A 20,993-nucleotide genomic window follows, 5' to 3' on the forward strand; every position below is an offset into this window, starting at 1 on the left:
GCCACACGGAGATTTTTCTGAGATTAGAAAAGTATTTTTCAGCAAATCTGAGTTCTGTGTGGTGTAGGTTTTTTGTTTTTGTTTTTAGGTGGAAACATAGGTAAAAAGTGAGAGGTTTTTGTTTTGTGGCTTTGCTAAGCAGATGAGCTTTGAGGTGCACATTCAAGAGGTTTCTTTTTGAAGGGCATTAATCCCATTCATGAGGGTCTACCCTCAAGACCTAGTCACCTCTCAAAGACCTCACCCCCAAATACCATCACATTGGGGATTAGGTTTCAACATATGAATTCTGACGAAGCACAAACCTTCAGTCTATAATACAGCCTAAAACCTCCGGTCCCAGCCAAGCTGCCAGTTGATAACAGAGGTTTGCCAAGCTGGCCTAGACCAGAACAACTGCCCAGTTGATCCACAGGATCATGAGAAATAATATTTACTGTTTTAAGCCACCAAGTTTTGGAGTATTTTATCATGTAGCAAAGATGATACAAACTCAAATTTCAACCCCAATCCTTATGAGAAAGATTGGCAAACTAAGGCCATGGGGCTGGCCCCCCATTTTGTAATTAAAGTTTTGTTGGAGCACTGTTAATTTGCAATGCATTTTTTTCCAGCTTCATTGCAATATAATTGATATACAACATTGTGTAAGTTTAAGGTGTACAATGTGATAATTTGATACATGTATATATTGCAAAATTATTACAGTAGGGTAAGATCACATCATCTCTATCGCCTCATCTAATATACAGAATGTTAACAATATTGTATTATAAACCTGAAAGTTGCTGAGAGAGTAAATCTTAAATTTTTTCACCACACCAAAAAAAAAAAGTAATTATGTTATGTATTTTCTATGGCTGCTTTTGAAAAATAATGGCTGAGTAGTTGTGACAGAGGCCAGATAGTCCTCAAAGACTAAAGTATTTACAATCTGATCCTTTAAGAAAAAGTGTGCTGACCCCTACAATGAATTGTTTGTACTTTTCTAATTGCTGTAAAGGAGGTTTTCTTGATGCTGATTCTTTGTTAGTTGCATGTACTGGGAATATTTGCTCCAAGTTTGTAACTTATTTCACATACTTTAAGGTGTCTTTTGATAACTAATAAGTTCTTAATTTTAAACAGTCAAATTGATAAATCTTTTTTTTTCATAGTCAATGCTTTTTATGTCCTGATTAGAAATCATTCCCTACCTCAAGGTTTAAAAAAATCCACTTAATGTTTTCTATTTAAAAATAAAAGTTTTGTTAATTCCATACTCCTAATTTGTCCCTCCTCCTCCCCTGGAATTAACAGATTGTATCTGGGATTAATAGATACAAACAACTATACGTAAAATAGATAAGCAACAAGGATTTACTGTATAGCACAGGGTGTTATATTCATTATCTTGTAATAGCCTATAATGGAATATAATCTGCAAAAAAACCCCACAAACCTGAATCACTGTGCTGTACACCTAAAACTAACATAATACTGTAAATCAACTATACTTCAATAAAAAATAATAAAAATAAAAGTTTTGTTTTCATATTTATGCCCTTAATACAATAGAATTGATTTTTGGTTATAATGTGAGGCAGGGATCCAATTTCTTCCTTTTCTACATGGATTACAATTTTTTTTTACAGCTGTATTTAATGAACAGTTACTCCTTTCCCTACTGATGTGTCCCCTCTGTCATCTATCAATATTACATAAGTGTGTGGGTTTGTTTCTGAGCAGTCTATCCTATTCTATTCTATCTATTCTATTCTATTCTATCCTATCCTATCCTATCCTATCCTATCCTTTTCCATATTTGTAACTCTTTTTCCATGGAGAAACCTGGTTTTCATTATCCTTGATGTATTTAACTATTTGCTCAATTCCCTCTGTATGTAACCAAATTTTTTCTGTGTAGGCCAAAATATAAGAGGGGGAGGAGGAGGGACAAGGAAAGGAAGAAAGAGGAAAGAGGAAGGAGGAAGGAAGAGTGTTGTTTTTTATCTTTATTTTAGAGAACAATCTGCCCTCTCTCACAAACAAGGAAGAAAAGACCCAGAAGGGCAGGGGAGGGGATAAGTGCCCCAGGGGAAACAGACCAGTCCAGTCACTGCCTTTGGGGTGGGGCTAGGTGGCAGGCTGGCAGATGGAGCCAGCTGGCCTGTCCTTCTGTCTCCTAGGTGGTTCCTGGCAGCCTTTTTAAAAAAGACTTTTTTTTTTTAAAGAACAGTTTTAGGTTCACAGGAAAATTAAGAGGAACATAGAGATTTAATATACTCCCTGTCCCCACACATGCATAGCCTCTCCCACTGTCAACATCCCCCACCAGGTTGGTACATCTGTTATAACTGATGAACCTTACATTGACATGTCATTATTACCCAAGGTCCATAGTCTACATTAGGATTTACTCCTGGTGTTGTACATTCTATGTTTCTGGACAGATGAATGTACAGGGATATGAATCTATGGTTAAGAGTATCATATAGAGTGGTTTCACTGCCCTAAAAATCTGGCAGCCTTTTAAAGCTTAAGCTCCTTGGTTATTTTAGAGGCACTGCTTCTGAGGGCCATGGAGGTGCTGGCTGTGTGTCTAAATGACCCTGTTGAGGGACCACTGTGGGAGTCTGCACACCTCCGCCTCCCACTGCAGGAAGCCTTCTTGGCCCTGGGGTGCCGTGCATGCACAGTAACACCATTTCTCATTTAGCTCATACTGGCAGCTTTTTGTGTCGAGCACCTTGCTGAATTTTCATGGCATGTTAAAGGACTCCATGGAGTTTGTGATCTTCATACTCCATGTAAAGTGCAGTGTGTGGCTTGGCCTCCCTAGCTTTGAGTATCTCCATATGGTGTTTGCTTGCACGTTTATGCAGGTTCCTTCTGGCACACCTGAAATAAGCATACCTTCATATAAACTTGAGGGAGAACTTGCTGAAGAAGGCGTCAGTGGCCCAGTGCTAGCTGTGGTTATTGCCCGAGGGAGAGGCTGGGATCACATTGGGGCAAAAATCTGCTGATCCCAAATGTACTGCCCAGTGTGTAGGGAATTTCCTTTGGATAAACTGTGGAGGAAATTTGTTCCATCTGGGGTCCCAGCATCGCTGCGAAAGTTTTGGGTGGAGGAGGACGCCGCAGGGACACACTGGAGGTTGTGCTGGGCTGCAGTGTTTTGCAGTTAACCTAAGTGAGTCCTAGGATCCCTTTCTGTGTGTAACCTATGGATGCATCAGCTCAGTCTGCAGGGTCCTGTAGTTAGAGAGTGGCTCTACATAAAGCTTTAGCTTCTCATCTTCATGACCCACATTCGTTCATGAATCCTCCATCATTTACTCTAAAGTATATCTCTTGCTGGGATTGAAAATGAAAGATTTCTTGAGCAGGTTTTCATATTCCATGCACAAGTCTATAAGAGAATATGGTATATTTTGCCCAGTACTCCCTCTCATATCTCCTTGAAGTTCTCCCCATCAAAGGCAGGGATCCACTGACCAGTATAAAGGATGACTCCTAAGCTCCACACAGCAATGGAGGGTCCATCATACTTTTGGCCCTGGGAGAGTTCCAGGGCAGCATAACAGGGGACTGCCACAGAGGGTATCCAGCTTATTGCTAAAGGTGAATTTGATGCAGAAGCCAAGGTCTGCAGTCTTGGTGGTCATGTCAGCATCCAGGATAATAAACTTCTGGTGCTGGTACTTTATAGCAGACCCTATCTGGCAGAATTTGACTTGGATCACTTTTTCTTGCAAACTGCCAAGAGCCACTAGGTACTCTCTTCCAGTAGCATATTCCATGACAAGGAGTCTTGTCCTCAGCTGCCATCACTTCAAATAACCTCACTGTATTGGGATGATTCAAAGCCTTCATGAATTTTACTTTGTGGGATAGTCCTGGAGACTGGAGGAATCCTGTTGAGTCTTGTCAATGATTTTCACAGCTACCTCCTTCCCAGTCAGGATGTGTCAGGCCAACTTCACCTTGGAAAAGGTACCCTTGCTGTTGGTCTTGAGGAGCTGGTTGTTGCCAGCATGGGTCTCCTCCTCAGCAGAGATGGTGGAAAGCCCTGCAGCATGTTAGATTCGCTGCGGGGGTTGAAGGCAAGGTGTCCCAAGATCAGCTTAAACCTGGGAAAAGCTGGTGAGATTGGTCCAGGTCACCTCAAAACAAAATCACTTTTCACACTACCTGATGAACTGATCTTTATAATGGAATCAAAACACAATGGCAGGGGCTTCCCTGGTGGTGCAGTAGTTAAGAATCCGCCTGCCAATGCAGGGAACACGGGTTCGAGCCCTGGTCCAGGAAGATCCCACATGCCATGGAGCAGCTAAGCCCGTGCGCCACAACTACTGAGCCTGCGCTCTAGAGTCTGCGAGCCACAACTACTGAAGCCTGTGCGCCTAGAGCCCGTGCTCTGCAACAAGAGAAGCTACCGCAATGAGAAGCCTGCGCACTGCAACGAAGAATAACCCCCACTCGCCGCAACTAGAGAAAGCCTGTGTGCAGCAATGAAGGCCCAATGCAGCCAAAAAAAAAAAAAACAACCACAATGACAGACTAAAATAAAAATACACTAAGTAAAAAAAGAAATGAGAAAAAAATAAGTAAAAAAGAAAAAAATGAGGGAAAGAAAAAAGAGAAAACTATTAAGTAAAAAAAAAAAAAGAAAAAAAAGGAAAACAGTGAGAAAAATTAAAAAGAGAAAAAAGAGAAAAAAATAAACTGAAAAAGTAAGAAAAAAGAAAACCAAAAAAAAAATTAATAACAAATGAATATACAGACAGCCTACAATGTAAAGGAGAAAACAAGCTAACTTTGGTCAAAGTCCCTCAGGTCACTGAAAACCAGCTTCCCAAGCTAGAAGGACCACAAATCTAGGCCAACCAGGAACTTGTATAGGTTCTTAGAATTCCATAACAATGGCTCCTTATGAGGACATAGCAAGAAAGGGACCTATTATGGTTAGTGATACTCCACAGTGGTTTCCTCATTTTTTTTTTTTTTTTTTGTCTGATGAACCATTTTAGACTTAAAAAAATTATTGAAAATCCCAAACAGCTTTTCATGTATATGGATATAGCTATCAATATTTACATTATTAAAAATTAAAACCTGTATGATGTTTCAATGGCTTTTTTATTTCTAGTTTGAAAAGTTGTAATAATTTTTGGCTCAATGTATTTTCAAATGTCCAAATATGTGGGGATTTTTAATTTGTCCCTTTATTAACTTCTTTTTTCATTTTATTCATTTTTTAGTTTGTATCTATAAAATAAAAATACTCTCTATAAGAAATATAACTTAAATGCCATTCTAAAAATAATGATTCCTCAATACCATCATCTAGTCAATGTTAAAATTTAATTGTCTTATGCATTTTGAAAATTTTGGTTTTTCAGATTATCTGCTTGAATTAGGATCCAAAAATCATTTATATTTTGTGATTGGTTCATATGAATTTAAACCTCTTTCAGTCTGTCACTTTCTACTCCATCTCCTTCCTTCCCCCTCTTGTTATTTATTTTTGACGAATTCATGTTGTTAATTTCCTACTGTTTGGATTTTCCTGATTGTATTCCTGTGGTGTACATTAACAAGTTCCTCTGTACTTCCTGTAAATTGATAGTTAAAATTGCAAGACTGATGGGATTTAGATGTGATCTTTTTGGTGAGACTCCTTCATGCGTGGTGGTATGTTCTTTTATCAGGAGGCTGATGGTCTTTCTTTTTGTGAGGTTAGTGGGCTTCCATGCTCATTGCTGAGATCCATTAAATCATGACAAGTAGCAAAATACTAAATCTATCATCCCTTCATTTATTAGCTGGAATACTTCTGCAAGAGAAATGTCTCCCAATTAGCTCAATTACCTTGTGGTCATTGATGATGGTCTTTATGATTCCTTTTCCTGAAATTTGTTGGAGGCTTTTTTATTGGGCTAATACACATACTTTTTTTCAATTGTTTTTCATATAGGGCTTCCAGGTGAAATTTCACTTGAGCAAATGTTTCTGCAGCAAAAAAGTTAGTTTGAAAGATTCTGAACTAAGCCAAAGAAATACTGGCCAAGTGAGGAATTTTGGCATCAGAAACATCATTTTGGATATTTGAGATCCTGCCTGAGGATATTTGAGATCTTGTTAGGGCTGAAAAAACTATAAAGTCAACCATCTACAGCCCTACCCACAGCCCTTACCAATGTGCCCAACATGCAATATATGGTCAATGTATGGTAGCCATTGCTAATATAGCATAATCTAACCATCTCATTTTATATGTGGGAAACGGGGGATCATTCATTAGTTTGTTCATTCATCAAATGTTTCCTGGGCCCTTATGCTCTGAGGAGGCACTATTCTGGGTGCTGGATAAACTTCAGAAGAAAGTCCCTGAGTTTCCTGTGCTTTGTTGTGGGGTGGGGAAAACAACAAGTTAACAAATTAACAGCCATATTGAGAGGGTGATGAACGATATGAAGGAAATAAACATGGTGATGTGTTAGTGCTACTGGGTGGGACATTACTTTAGATGGGTACTAACATTTCATATGAAATTTCCTTGACAGGAAGGGACAAGATCTAGGAAAAGGACTCTCTGAGCAGAGGGTACCACAAGGCAAAAGGCTCTGAGGAAACAAGCTTGGTATGATTGAATTGCAGAAAGTCAATCAGTGTGGCTGACATAGTGAGCAGGCAGAAGTGTGGTGGAAGGAGAGTCGAGAGAGGCAGGCGGTGGCAGAGACCAGAATCTAGCTTTTCTGGTCGAGTCTGTCCTGATACATTTTGTGTTTCATTTTGCATGATTCTGGGGCACTGTAGCTGTGTTTCTTCAGCATAACATGTGCAGCTGCCGAATAGAATGTTTTAGAAATCACTTCTCTCTCCCTGTCTGCCCCTGCTCCCGTCTAGACCTGTCCCTTAGGTAGCCAATTCTGAAGGAAATCTGGTCCCTTGCTGCAGCCTGGCTTTTGTTTCTGGTGACTGCAGTCTCGGTGTTCCCAGGGACTGAGGTGTGAGCTGCTGATTTGAGCAGGGTTGAAGAGCCAACTCCTGGACCATTCCTGATTTGTGCTCCGCCCTGACCTCTGGTGGACTCAGCCTGCTAAGACATTGACCAAGCTAGAAGCTGGAAGCCTCTGCCTTCTATCCCTACCTGCCTGAATTTGGTTCGGAGTGTGCACTCTATTATGAAGGCTTTGTGAAGAGGCAGAATTTCAGACACTGCCATGGGGTGGCCAGATGGCTTTTGACCATCGAACACCTCTTACGCTGGTATGACAACCATTCTTTAGAGTTTGGATGGCATCTATCCTGCCAGTCCCCCAGGCACAATGCGTGGGCATAGGATCCAGCCTGACCAATGGGAGCACTCATTCCTTTGGCCTGAAGGATTGGTTCAGAAAGAGCACATGGTCCAAATTGGGCGAATCAGGTCTTCTTTAAGGGTTTGATACAGGGACCTTGGGACAGAGGGCATCTCTCTTTCCCTTGGATCTAGAATTTTATAGATCCTTGTATACCTGGATTGCCAGTAACCATCTCTTTGGCCCCATTGAGAGAGGCTGCCTGAGAAATTAACACTGAGGAGGAAGGTGGGGTCTGGAAATTCAAAGGGATTTATCATTTAAACTTCTGCTTCTGGGTGTGCCTAGGGTGAACCAATAAATTCCTTTTTTCTCTTAAGCTACTTTCAGTTGGGTTTCTGTCACAACTGGAAATCTCCTAATTAATACCACAACCAGTGTTAGTCAAAGTTATTATTAGTAGTAGATAATCAAAAGTAAATTTGAAGTATATACGGTGTGACACCTTCCTTTATGACACCACATTTGTAATTATGTAGTGATCTGGGTAACTATTTTTTTTTAAATATATTTATTTATTTTTATATTTAAAAATATGTTCAAAATTAAAATTAGGAAAAGAGAAAAGATTGCCCTTATCTGAATGGGCACTCATGTTTGCATTGCCTTTAAGAAACTTCCAATTCCCTAATTATAGGACAAATACACCAGAGAAGGACCATTTGCATTACAAAATAATTTTTAATTTTCCATGGGGAAAAAAAAATCCCCTCAAGTCTTATTCAAATAATAGCGATTAAAATGATCCAATGGGGGCTTCCCTGGTGGCACAGTGGTTAAGAATCCGCCTGCCAATGCAGGGGACACGGGGTTGAGACCTGGTCCGGGAAGGTCCCACATGCCGCAGAGCAACTAAGCCCGTGCACCACAACTACTGAGCCTGTGCTCTAGAGCCCGCGAGCCACAACTACTGAGCCCACTTGCCACAACTACTGAAGCCTGCGCGCCTAGAGTCCGTGCTCCGCAACAAGAGAAGCCACCGCAATGAGAAGCCCGCGCAATGCAACGAAGAGTAGCCCCCGCTCGCCGCAACTAGAGAAAGCCCACGTGCAGCAACGAAGACCCAATGCAGCCAAAAATAAATAGATAAAATAAGTAAATTTATAAAAAAAAAATGATCCAATGAAGAGTTCAGCTGCAGGGGAAATTGGAATTAGCCCTAGAGGGCAAATCTTCCCTCCCTCCCTCCCTTCTCTCCTCCTTTCTTTCCTTCCTCTCTTTACCCCTTCCTCCCTTCCTTCTTTCCTTCCTTCTCTCTGTTATTTTGCTAAAATAAAAAAAGTTCTTTTTTTTTTTTTTTTTCCCAGACTATGAAGTTACTGTAAAAAAGAAAGTTCGGACAATAAGGAAAGGTGTAAAGGAGACAGCAAAAATTACCCATGATGTTACTACCTAAAAAATAATAGTAAAAGCAGTGTAAGGCATTGTTCTAAGCATTTTACATATATTAACATGTTTAAACTTCACTAATAACCAGAGGAGGTAGTTCCTACTGTCATTCACATTTTACAGAAGGGAAAGTTGAGGAAGAGTGTGTTAAGTTTCTCAAGATCAAATTCTATGTGGCCTTGTTGAGAAAGAGGCACTCTGGACCCTTTGGTAAATAGTCTTAGGTACATATGTGTGCACAGTTGCTCACATTCATGTGTGTGTACAAATGTGCACACACCATAATCACCCACATGCACACAGACTTGCACACACATATGCCACTATTACATGTATGAGCACACAGACGTTTTACAAAACAATCATTTTATCATGGTACCTTATGACTTGATTTAAAAATATATACAATAGTAGGCAGAAGAGTATAATAAACCCCACGTGCTCATCACTCAGATTCAACAGTGGTCAATTTGTGGCCAATTTTCTTTCATCTCTACTCCCAGTACTTTCCCTTCTCTATAGATTAAAAAAACAAACAGCTAACTTTGAGATAATTTTAAACTTAAGGAAAATTGCTAGTACAGAGAATAGCCAAATACTCTTTACCCAAATTCACTGATTTTTGACATTTTGCCACATTTGCTTTATCATTCTCTCTCTTGTTTTCTCTGTATGTGTGTGTACACATATACATAAAATTTTTAATTTTTTGGACCATATGACAGGAGGCCGCATGGCTGAGGCCCCTTTATTTCATCATACCTCAGTGCCCGTTTCCTAAGAATGAAGATATTTTCTTACATAGCCGCAGTACAGTTATTAAATTTAGAAGTTAATTAATACAGTACTTTTATCTATGGTTCATATTCCAGTTTTGTCAATTGTCCCAATAATGTTTTTTATAATATTTTTTTTGCCTCTAGCCCAAGATCTAGTCCAGGATCACATATAGCATTGAGTGGTCATGCCTCTTTGGTCTCCTTTAATCTGGAACTGTGTGTTTAGCCTTTCTTTGCCTTTCATGACGACATTTTGGAATAAAGGCCATTTATTTTGTAGAATGTTCCTCAATTTGGGTTTATTTGTTGCTTTTTTTGACTATGCTCAGATTACGTATTCCTGGTCAGAATTCTACTTGGTGATGTCATATCTATCTTAGCATATCACATCTGGAGGTACACAATGACCATTGGTAATGCTAATTTTCATCATTGGGTTAGTGTATTGTCGTTTCTCTATTGTATGACCTACTTAAAAAAAATTTAGCTACATATACTAGTTTTATTTATGAAGCAAGAAAAGATAGACCCACAGCATTATTTTTCATGGTGGTGGCATCACCACCACCATCATCGTCACCATCACTGAAGACTTGTTATTATGTCAGGTGCTATGCTAAATGCTTTACCTGCTTTAATTCTCACAACCACTCTCTGAATAAAAGCGTGGCTGAGAGAGTTTAACTTGCCAAAGGCTGAGTGGAGCTTCAGACCTGGCTGGCTGACTCCAGAGCCTGTGTTCTTAGTCATGTACTACTCTTTATTTATCCAGTTCTCTAACTTTGTGTGTTTTAATTATTTCTCAGTCTTAACTTTTTAAAAACAATGCTGCCATGAATATCTCAGAATAAACATTTTTATGAGTCCTCAAAATCTCAGCCCTTAGACCCCTAGATTTATTTCTTTACTCACAAGGCAGATATTAAATAAACTAGAAAATATACTCAGCAGTACATCTTCCTGTAAAACTATGTCAGCTGAGAGTTGGAAAGGAGTCTTTTGATTGATTTTTCTGTTCTGGGCGAGAATCTTCTCTAACAATGACCTAGTAACAGACGTGATTAGTAATACCACCCCCTGAACACCTCGCTATATTTCAACTACTGGGTCATACCTTTTTCCTTTGTGATTTTCTTAGTCTTTACAATAACCCTGTAAGGTAGGTGTTATCCCTCTATGTTCAGATAAGAGCAAACATCCTGTGGCATCCCTGACAGATGGGTACAGCCTCTGTTTACACATATCTGTCAATGGGGAACTCTGTTTTGCAAAGCAGACCAGACCATTTATGGATCCCTGTAATTGCTTACTTACTACTGTAAGTAAGAATTCACTTAAAATCACTGTAGAATTCACTAAATCTCTTTTCACACAATAGAGCTTGTTTAAGTAATTACAATGAACATAGCTGCCATTTGTTGGGCACTTGCAAGGGACCAACATTTGTTCTCAGTGTACTTCTCACAGGTATTACCTCACTTATGCACAGTGACCTTGTGAGGGGGTATGTTACTGCTTCCATTTTATATATGAGGTGACTGAGGCCTGTGGCTATTAAGTAGTGAGGCCAAGACCGTTCCATCTCACCTGAATGTACTTACCTGGTGGCTTTAGAACCTGACCTCCCTAGAAAGCTGCCCAAGGGCAGGAAAGTAAAGCTGGTTACTGGGGTCAGCACAGAAGAATGTCAATTTAGAAAGACAGAAAACAGCTGGCCAAGTTCCTTCCCAAAACTTTACAAAGTTTTCAGAGTTTCATACAGTATGCACGTGGGTTGGAACAAGGAAAATTTAGATGGAAGTCTAGCAAACATTAATTATCACCTCAACAAACATATCTATAACATCTGTTGATGTTATAAGGGCTTACTATGAAACCTAATGGTGGACACCTTGCTGTGTGCAAATTTACTTTAGAATCTATTTTGCTTATTCCTCTATTATGGATTGAATTGTGTGCACCGAAAAGATAAGTTTTAACTCTAGGTATATGTGAATGTGACCTTATTTGGAAGTAGGACCTTTGCAGATATAATCAAGTTAAGATGTAATTATTAGAGTGGGCCTTAATCCAATATGACTAGTGTCCTTATAAGAAAAGGAAAGTGCCATGTGAAGACAGAGACACACAGGGAGAATGTCACATGACAACAGAAACAGAGATTTGAGTGATGCAGCTGCAGGATGTTGGCCTAAAACAAATAGACTGCCAGTTATTTCTCCAGCAAAAACGAGTTTATTCAGGATCAGGAAAGAATTGCAGTTTTGGGTCTACAACCATGGCAAGTCATGTGCAAGTCCCAGCACAGAAAGGGAAGGACAGCTTTTTTATAGAGGGGAAAAGGAAGTCTGGAGGGCTATAGTAAACAAAGAGTCCAGAAAAACAAAGAGCTTTTCATTGGCTGAGTTGTTGCCAGGAGAGAAGAGGAGGTCTTTCTTCCTCCTCTTGGGCTCTGCTATCATCCCAGGGCACGAGAGCTCCCCCTTCTGGTCTCCTGACTCTATTTAATTGAGGTTTCTGTTTATTAATTTTTTACAAGGCCAAGGAACACCAAGGATTGATGCCACTATAAGAAACTAGGAAAATGCAAGGAAGGAGTCCATCCAAAGTCTCAGAGAGAGTATGGTCCTGCTGACATATTGATTTCAGATGTCTAGCATCTGTATAGAATTGTGGGGGTAATACATTTCTGTTGTTTTAAGCCCTCTAGTCTGTGGTATTTTGTTACAACAGCCCTAGGAAACTAATACAGCCTCCCATTCACTTCTTGAGTTGATAAATTATCCTAAAGATTTGAAGCCCATTCAGTTGCATAGATACTTTCCTTTTGTTTGTTCCCTCTGAGGTTTTCAAACTTCAGTGTGTATAAACAAAAGTATATGTATATATATATTATATATATGTATTCTATAGGTGGTTTAGAGGATTTTTTAAAATTGAAGTATAGTTGACTTACAATATTGTGTTCATTTCAGGTGTACATCAAAGTGATTCGGTTACATTGCAATACATATATATATGTATACATCTATATTCTTTTCTTTTAATTCTTTTCCATTGTAGTTTATTATAAGATATTGAATATAGTTCCCTGTGCTATACAGTAAATTCTTGTTGTTTGTGAGGATTTTTTCAATAGATAATTTTCACTGTAATTTTTTTCATTTCTTATTTGTTCATTTAGAATGTGACCCCTAAGCTTCTTTGTATTGTATTTCTCTTTGCTTTCTCTCTGCTAGGCAATATCCCTCCAGTTTTTGTTGGAATATTTTCCTAGACCATTTGCCAACCAAATGTGTTCTCCTTTGAATATATTATATTAGATCAGTGTCTCTCTTAAAATGTGATACTCGGAACAGTGATTATAGTGGGACTGTTATCTTCCTTTCTTTGGATATGGGCATAGTACTTCTATCAGTGAAATCTAACTTTGCTTCTTTTTTTAAGCAGCCACACAGCAGTTCTTTTTTTTTTTTTTAAAGATTTATTGATTGATTTATTGATTGATTGATTGCTATGTTGGGTCTTCGTTTCTGTGCTAGGGCTTTCTCTAGTTGCGGCAAGCGGGGGCCACTCTTCATCGTGGTGCACGGGCCTCTCACTATCGTGGCCTCTGTTGTTGCGGAGCACAGGCTCCAGACACGCAGGCTCAGTAGTTGTGGCTCACGGGCCTAGTTGCTCCGCGGCATGTGGGATCCTCCCAGACCGGGGCTCGAACCCGTGTCCCCTGCATTAGCAGGCAGATTCTCAACCACTGTGCCACCAGGGGAAGCCCAGCAGTTCTTTAATTGAAACCCCACATCTTTTTTTTTTTTTAATGTATAGCTCCTAAGTCCGATTTTCTTTTTAAAAACACCAAATTATAGGTGTTTTAAGACACCTAAATAATAGGGTGTCACATTGCTCCTATTAATTTTTTATTGTGTGCAACTAATAGATAAGTAAGTCCTGGAGACCTAATATACAGTACAGTGATTATAGACACAAAATTATTATAAACTAAAAAAAAAATTAGAGTTGCCAAGAGATGAGATCTCAATTGTTCCCAACAGTAGGAGAGATGATAATTATGTGACTGGGTAGAGGTGTTAGCTAACGCTACATTGGTAATTATAGTGCAATATAAATATATCAAATCAATATGTTGTACTTTAAACTTACAAAACGTGTGTCAAATATATCTCAATAAGAAAAAACTGAAAAAATGTATTTTCTCTTAATCTCTCTCTCTCTCTTTTTCTCCTCCAGCTTGTTGGTCCCATGAGAGTGGTCTCCCCATTTACAGGTATCATCTCCAGATTCAATAAGTAAGTTTGCTTTTAAAAATATTCATGAATATCGACTTTCTTCCTTTAGGTCTGTGTCATGTTTTTGCATTTAAGTTTGACTGGGTATTCCGTCTTCCATCTATTTGTGTGGCTCTTGCGGGAGTTTTGCATGTTATTAAATACTTGCTTTCTTTAGATGCTGCCTTCTCTTTCTGTCTCTTGAGGAAAATCTGTGAATTTATTTTTTTTAGTCAGAATATTATTAAGACAGACTTAATGCCTCTGGATTGTACCAATCTTTTAAGAATAACAATGTAATAATAATATTATATTTATATGAAGGGAGCTGGTAATAAAATTTCCTAATAATTATTGGGTTTCTTCCTATGTACTAGGCATTCTCATTTATGAAAAATAATTTATTGAGATGGAAGTCACATATCATAAAATTAACCATTTTAAAGCAAACAATTCAGTGACAGCGAGTACATTCATAATGTTGTGCTACTGCCACCTCTGTCTAGTTAAACATTTTCATCACTCTGAAGTAAAACCGCCTACCCATTGAGCATTTTCTCCCTCTCCTCCTTCCCCTCAACCCCTGGCAACCATCAATCTGTGTTTTGTCTCTATGGCTTTATCTATTCTGGATAGTTCATATAAATGAGATCATGCAGTATGTAACTTTTGTTTGGCTTCTTTCTCTCAGCATGGTTTCGAGGATCATGTTGTAGCATGTTTCAGTACTTTATTCCTTTTTACAACTGCATAATGTTCCACCGTGTATTTGTCCATTCATTTGTTGATGGTCATTTGTGCTGTTTTCACCTTTTGGCTGCTGTGAATAGTGCTGCTATGAACATAGCTGTGTATGTACTTGTCTTAGCATTATCTTATAAACTGTGCCTTTTAGGATTTGGAAAACACGATCACTCTTTTTCTAGAAAACCTTTATTTGGGTGACTGTATAATTCGTAAATAGAATGATACCACCACAGAAGTTTCTTGCATTTTGTAGGGCTTGCTCTCCCCTGGATTATGTTCACGTTTCTGGGACATATTTCAGGCTGAGTGAGTACATCACCATCATCATCTCCCTCCTGATGTTGGTGATGGTAGCTATCATTTGAGAGCCTATCATATAATAGATACCATTATTATGCCTATTTCACAGATGGAGAAATGGAGGCTTATGAAACTTAAGCACCTTTCCCAAGTGATAGACTAGTGATAGAGCTAGGACTAAGACCCAGGTCTTTGTGACTCTAAAACTTGAGGTATGTGACAATTATGTTCCTGAGTTTCCTATCTTTCATGAAGTTGACTTTTTCCCCCTAATTATCGTGGATAGCTACTGACCATCAATAATAATAAACTTTCAATCAGTCAGTCCTGAAATCAATTTAGTGGGTCAAAAACCTCATTAAAAATGGAAATAGATGGAATAAGATGGAAAATATCATGTAGTAAGGGTATTATTTTATGAAACTTTCATTTGTCATGTGTGTGTGGCACGTATATGTGTGTCTGCATGGGGTCATGACATAAAATGTACCTCTTATTGTGGGTTGCAGTCAAAAAAGTTTGAAAAAATGCTCTAAGCCACTCAGGTTCATTTCCCCCCTGAACATTTGAACTTTTACGCACCTAAGCAGTTTTTGCTGTTTTCTTCACTCTCAAACATCCTCTTATCCTCCAAGTTCACAAATTATTGAAATACGACATTTTTTTGCCCCTTCAGAGCCATCACTGACTGACCCTACATGTAATTTTACAAAATTGCAGTGTGCATGCCTTTGAAGTTCCGTTCCCCTTTGTAATTAAATAACACACATGTAAAAAAGTGCACATTTAATAAGCGCTTTAATAAGTGATAGCCCACATCGATCCCATTCAACACAAACAGACCATTTGTGCTCGTTTGTCACTTACTGGTGCCCACATCAGACGGGCAAGACACAGAAGAAGACATCTTCCCTGCTGTTCGTCACATAGTGTAAATGCAATTCAGGGGCTCTGGTCCCCAGACAGCCTCCGGGAAGGGCTCCTGTGGATATACAGATGATAATTCCACATGGTAAATGTTTGGTTTTCTTCACGTCAGTAGCAATTCATAGCAGTTCTCTGGGGACCCTTTCAAAAGCCAGTTTGAAAATTTGTTCCTTAAAAGAACAGTTTTTAAAAAAATTAATAATGAGAACATATTAAAAATGCCACGTTGTTGGTGGGAAAGCCCCAAAGCAGTCTTTTAATAAATTGGAGTGAATTATAACTTAAATCCTACTAAATAGAATTAGGGTTTTACATTTTTATTTGTTTCAATGCAAGAATTCAGTCTCTCATTGAAACGTAAAAAAAAAGTCATGCAGAAAGTTCAAGGGATTCTTGATCAGGTAGGGACGGTTGTGGAGAATGATCATTGAGTATATGTTGTTGAAACACCCTTTGCGTGTAAAACACCATACCGAGTGTTGAGAAAAGGGAAAAATTATGATATAGCAAGCTGCTTCAGGAAGCTAGCCAACAGAAAACTCCTATGTGTGTTCGTAGGATACATTTAAAGGAAGTTCATCAAGATCTTGCATGTAATTAATGGTAGAAAAGTAGAACCGTAATGTCTGTTAAAAAAGGAATAGTTAAATACATTTTGGCAGAATCATGTAATGGATAGCAGAAAGCTATTAATAAGAAAGAGGTAGATCTTTTTTTTTTTTTTTTTTCCCATTTGAATCCTTTTAATAATGCACCAACAAAGGAAACATTATTTGCAAAGCCACCCATGTATCTCCAAGCTTCATTGCGGCCCCATGGATCCCTTAGCCCTCGTGCAGCCAGCTTCTCCTGGACAGTTTCTAATGGTGTCCCTTCTATAGTCCATTGTTTATAATCTGGAAGTTCCATTTTACTATGACCATGTTCATGTCCATGTCCATGGGCCATGTTGTTTTGTTACGTGCTTTCTTCAGATGATTCTTTAAAAATGCAGTATTACTGTGGTTAATACATATGGATCACATGAACTTTTTCTGACAACAATCTGACCTCTCAGGACACTCAAGATTCCAGAGGTAGATCTTTAAGAAGACTGAGAAGAAAACTTTATTGTGAAGAGACCATGCTTCTGAAGAACCGGTTTCATTTACTTGTTTTTCCAGCTCTTAGAACAGTCCCTGGCATATAGTAAGTGTTTGGTAAATATTTATTGAATGAATGAATGAATGAATGATAATATGATAGCATTTTAATAAAAATAAATGAGGGGTATCCGCATACATGGGTAGACATCAAACTGTCAAGAGTGGTTAACCTGAGGAGTGGGCTTGGGGTCAGGGAAAGGCAAGTTTTGGGAGAGCAGAGATCATATCTCATTTGGGTCCCAGTACCTTTAAGAGCACCTAGCATGTTATTTGCTTACCATGGAGAATAGACAAATAGTAGTAATAGCTAACACTGACTATTTACTTACTGAGTGCTATACTCCATGCTGAGCGCTTTATGTATGTCTCCTCATTTTATGCTCACAGCAATCCTTTAAGGTCAGTATTATTATTACCCCCATTTTACAGTTGAGGAAGCTGAAGCTGCAAGGTTTGTAAGTGACTCATCTACTGACAAACAGCTAGTCAGTAAAGGAACCAGGCTGAACTGTGGCAGTCTGGATCCAGTACCTGTGTACCTAACCACTGGGCTCATAACCTGTAGTTGCCTAACTCATTTTTATATTCTAAACAGGGAATAGAAGGATGCCTTGAATATGGTGCTTGTATCAAACACTGTTAGCTGCTTACATAGCAGCTGTTTCTTACTTCTTCCTAAGTTTACAGACTCCCCCACCCCCAATTTTGTTCAGGCTACAACATACTCTGGAAATAATGAACCACTCCAGAGTCCAGGGTCTAAACCTACTTTGGAAATTCCTATTTGCTAGGGAGGTTTAGGTGTGGCCGTGTGACCAAGCTGTGGCTAATTAGGTATAAGGAGAAGTCTCCTGGGAGGGCTTTTGCTTCTGAATAAAAAGAGATGGTAAGGAGATCAGCTTCTTTCCTCTGGTCTTAAATTTGGTTGTGTGAAGATGTGATGTGTGCAGCTAAATCGGCCATATTGCTTGAAAAAAGAAGGCCAAATATAAAAAGATAACATGGTAAGGACCGCAGGTCAGAAAGGTAGAGAGAGTCTGGGTACTGGTTGATATTGGTAAACCTCTGCATCAGTCCTGAAATTGCCAGAAACAGAATTAAATCGTGAAATTGTGCAAGCCATATCCATTGTTATTTGTGGCTGAAAGCAATTCTATACAGTGCTCTAAAAAAGCCTTGTTGAATTGAAAGTATTGATGAATTCAAGGAGGTGACATAAGCTATATTCATAAAAGATAACTAACAATGCAAGACTTTGTGTGCTGAGTATCGAGTGAATAACATAGCCTGGTGGGCCTATCAAGAAGGTCTTCGTGGAAGAGAGAAAATGTGAAGTGAACCCTGAAGGCTAGTAATAGTAAAGGTGTGGAGTTAATAGTTGTGCAAAAAAAGTCACTTTAGGTTTTAATCTCATAGGTCTCATTTTTGAGACTATTCTTGATAGCAGAAAACACAATATTAGTTCATTCTAGCTGTACTAAGTCAAGTCAGGATTTTCTGCTTTCCTTCCTTATCTCTAGGCCATCCAAGTTCTGAAGGGCTCATGTGGTATCATGGACTTATCTGGTGTTTGTGCATGACAGACAGACAGCCTGTCTGTCTGTCTATCATCCCCTCATTTTTGGACTACACAGGAAGGGGCCAAATGCAGGGCTCCTTCGCAGAGATGGGGAAACTGAGACCTATAAAACTTAACGCCTCCCCTAAGTCATACACCAATAAGCGATAGAAGTGGAAATAAAAGCTCTTTGGAAGTGTTCACATCTTTTGCATCCCTTTTAACTCTTCTCCTTGCCCAGTGCCCAGAGAAGTTTTTTTTTTCTTCTCATTGTGTTAATAAAAAAGTAGCTAAACAGCTGTTTCCCACAAAACATTTGTTTGCATTAGGACTTTTGCTTTTGGAAACTTAAGGTTGACCTTTATCTTTCTTTGTGTTTCTTCTGTGTCTACCTTTCCCAGAGAGGAAGAAGACCAAGATCTTGTTTAAACAGAAGAGTGATGAAGGGGAAAACATCACGCTCTGACAAAGAGAAACAAAAGTAAAATATTTTACTGATTAAATCTCCAAAATTTAATTTTGCCATAGAGGAACAAGTAGAATGATTTGTTTTGCTTGGTCAGATCTTGGTTCTCCTCTACTTCACTGGTTGCTCCTTCTCATTCTCTTTTGGGGGTTCTCCCTCTTCTCCCTCACCTCTTATTGGAGTGCTTCGGGCAATCTCTACTTAGCAATCTCTACTCCTCTCCTAGAGGTGCTTGTCCAAGCTTATGGCTTTAAGCAACTGCATGTGCTGTCAATGTGCAAATTTATATCCTTTGCTCAGTACCCCATCTTTGAGCTCCTGTATCTGGGATCCTCACCTGGCTGTCTAATAGACATCTCAAACCCAACCTGTGCAAAAGAAACTCTTGATCTTCCTCCCACAAACTTGCCCTATTCACATCTTTCCCAATCTTCCAATTGCTTAGGCCATAAACTTTTATCATCCTTGATTTCCTTCATTATCTCATACCTACATCCAAAGCATCAGCAAATCTTGTAGGTACTATCTTCAAAAGATATCTAGAATCTAACCACTTCTCACCACTTCTGCTATTACCACCTTAGTCCAACCTTCTATCATCTCTGATGTGTGTGATTGTGGAAACCTACCTACTGGTCTCTGTGCTTCCATTCTTGCTTATCCCCATAGTCTATTCTCAAACAGCAGCCAGAGTCATACTGTTAAAACATATAAGTTAGATCACGCTACTCTTCTGCTCAAAAAGCTCCATTGACCTCCCATCTGACTCAGAGTAAAAGCTAAAGTTTTTATTTAACTTTAATTTTAATTTTTAATTTTATTTAAAGTAAAAGGCTTTACTTAATTCATACCCTTATTACCCGGCTGACTTTATTTCCTTTTACTTTTCTACTTGATCATTCTGCTCCATAAATTTCCTCTCTTTTCCTCAAAATGCCAGTCATACCTGGAATGCTCCTCTCTCAGAAATCTGCATGTCTCACTCCCTGCTTAGCTACAAGTCTTTCTCAATTAAGGCTTACCTTGACCTTCCCACTTAAAATTGCAAACCCTTCCCTATTGCCCCCAATGCTCCTCTCTGTTCTGTTATTTTCCATAGCACTTATCAGCATCTAACATACTATATGACTTACTATTATGTGTATTGATTATTGTCTGTCTCCCCTGAGAAGAATGCAAACTGCATGAAAGCAGGTAGTTTTGTCTGTTTTGTTCACTGATGTACCTATGGCACTTAGAACCCTGCTTAGCACACAGAAGATGGTCAATGACTATTGTAGAATGAATAAATGAATTAAAAGAATCTATATTTCTCATTGTTCTTCTCTGATGCTGCCATTATTATTATTATTATTATTATTATTATTAACTGTTTTTGCCTGGTAGTGGGAAATATAGGTTCAAAATGCGGATTTTCCTGGAGACTCAAAGCAAACAGTGGGTAAAGGAGATATGTTTGAACTCTTCCAGGTGTCCTCACATCAGAACAGGTACACACATGCCTACCATGCTTACTTTTGACATCTGCGTGAAAGGAAGGTGGTCCTGCTTGTGTATGACAGAGAGAAAGGGAACTCTCTTACCTGTGCTTTGTTTCATGACTGCAGTTCTCACTCTACAGACACTCCTTGGTCTGTGACACTAACTAGAATATAGGAATAGGTGATACCGAAAGTATTTAAGTCAGAAAGAGAAAAACAAATACTGTATGCTAACACATATATATGGAATCTAAAAAAAAAAATGGTTATGAAGAACCTAGGGGCAGGATGGGAATAAAGACGCAGACCTACTAGAGAATGGACTTGAGGACACGGGGAGGGGGAAGGGTGAGCTGGGACGAAGTGAGAGAGTGGCATGGACTTATATATACACTACCAAATGTAAAATAGATAGCTAGTGGGAAGCAGCCGCATAGCACAGGGAGATCAGCTCAGTGCTTTGTGACCACCTAGAGGGTGGGATAGGGAGGGTGGGAGGGAGACGCAAGAGGAAGGAGATATGGGGATATATGTATATGTACAGCTGATTCACTTTGTTATGC

The 20,993-nt window shown here is 39.0% G+C and overlaps 1 protein-coding gene, 1 long non-coding RNA gene and 1 pseudogene across 2 annotated transcripts in view; 1 reads left to right on the forward strand and 2 right to left on the reverse strand.

Moving 5' to 3' along the window:
• Positions 1-13,826, forward strand: part of LOC132362679 (uncharacterized) — an 89,964-nt gene extending 76,138 nt beyond the window's left edge. Inside the window, exon 3 of the long non-coding RNA XR_009502439.1 lies at positions 13,769-13,826. This is a non-coding gene — a long non-coding RNA (uncharacterized LOC132362679). The remainder of the gene's footprint in view (positions 1-13,768) is intronic.
• LOC132362073 (serine/threonine-protein kinase MARK2-like) lies at positions 2,512-10,270 on the reverse strand (annotated as a pseudogene).
• A 2,551-nt stretch (positions 13,827-16,377) lies between the features above and the next one.
• LOC132363413 (NADH dehydrogenase [ubiquinone] 1 beta subcomplex subunit 3-like) lies at positions 16,378-16,847 on the reverse strand. The gene has a single exon (XM_059919119.1). It carries the CDS (start codon positions 16,726-16,728, stop codon positions 16,378-16,380), a length of 351 nt encoding a protein of 116 aa, XP_059775102.1. The 5' UTR covers positions 16,729-16,847.
• Positions 16,848-20,993: the final 4,146 nt, after the last annotated feature.

The sequence above is a fragment of the Balaenoptera ricei genome, chromosome 3, assembly GCF_028023285.1.
Source record: "Balaenoptera ricei isolate mBalRic1 chromosome 3, mBalRic1.hap2, whole genome shotgun sequence".
Lineage (NCBI taxonomy): Eukaryota > Metazoa > Chordata > Mammalia > Artiodactyla > Balaenopteridae > Balaenoptera > Balaenoptera ricei.

Coding starts and splice junctions, on each gene's coding strand:
- LOC132363413 (XM_059919119.1), bottom strand. CDS start 16,728: ATGGCCCATGGACATGGACATGAACATGGTCATAGTAAAATGGAACTT.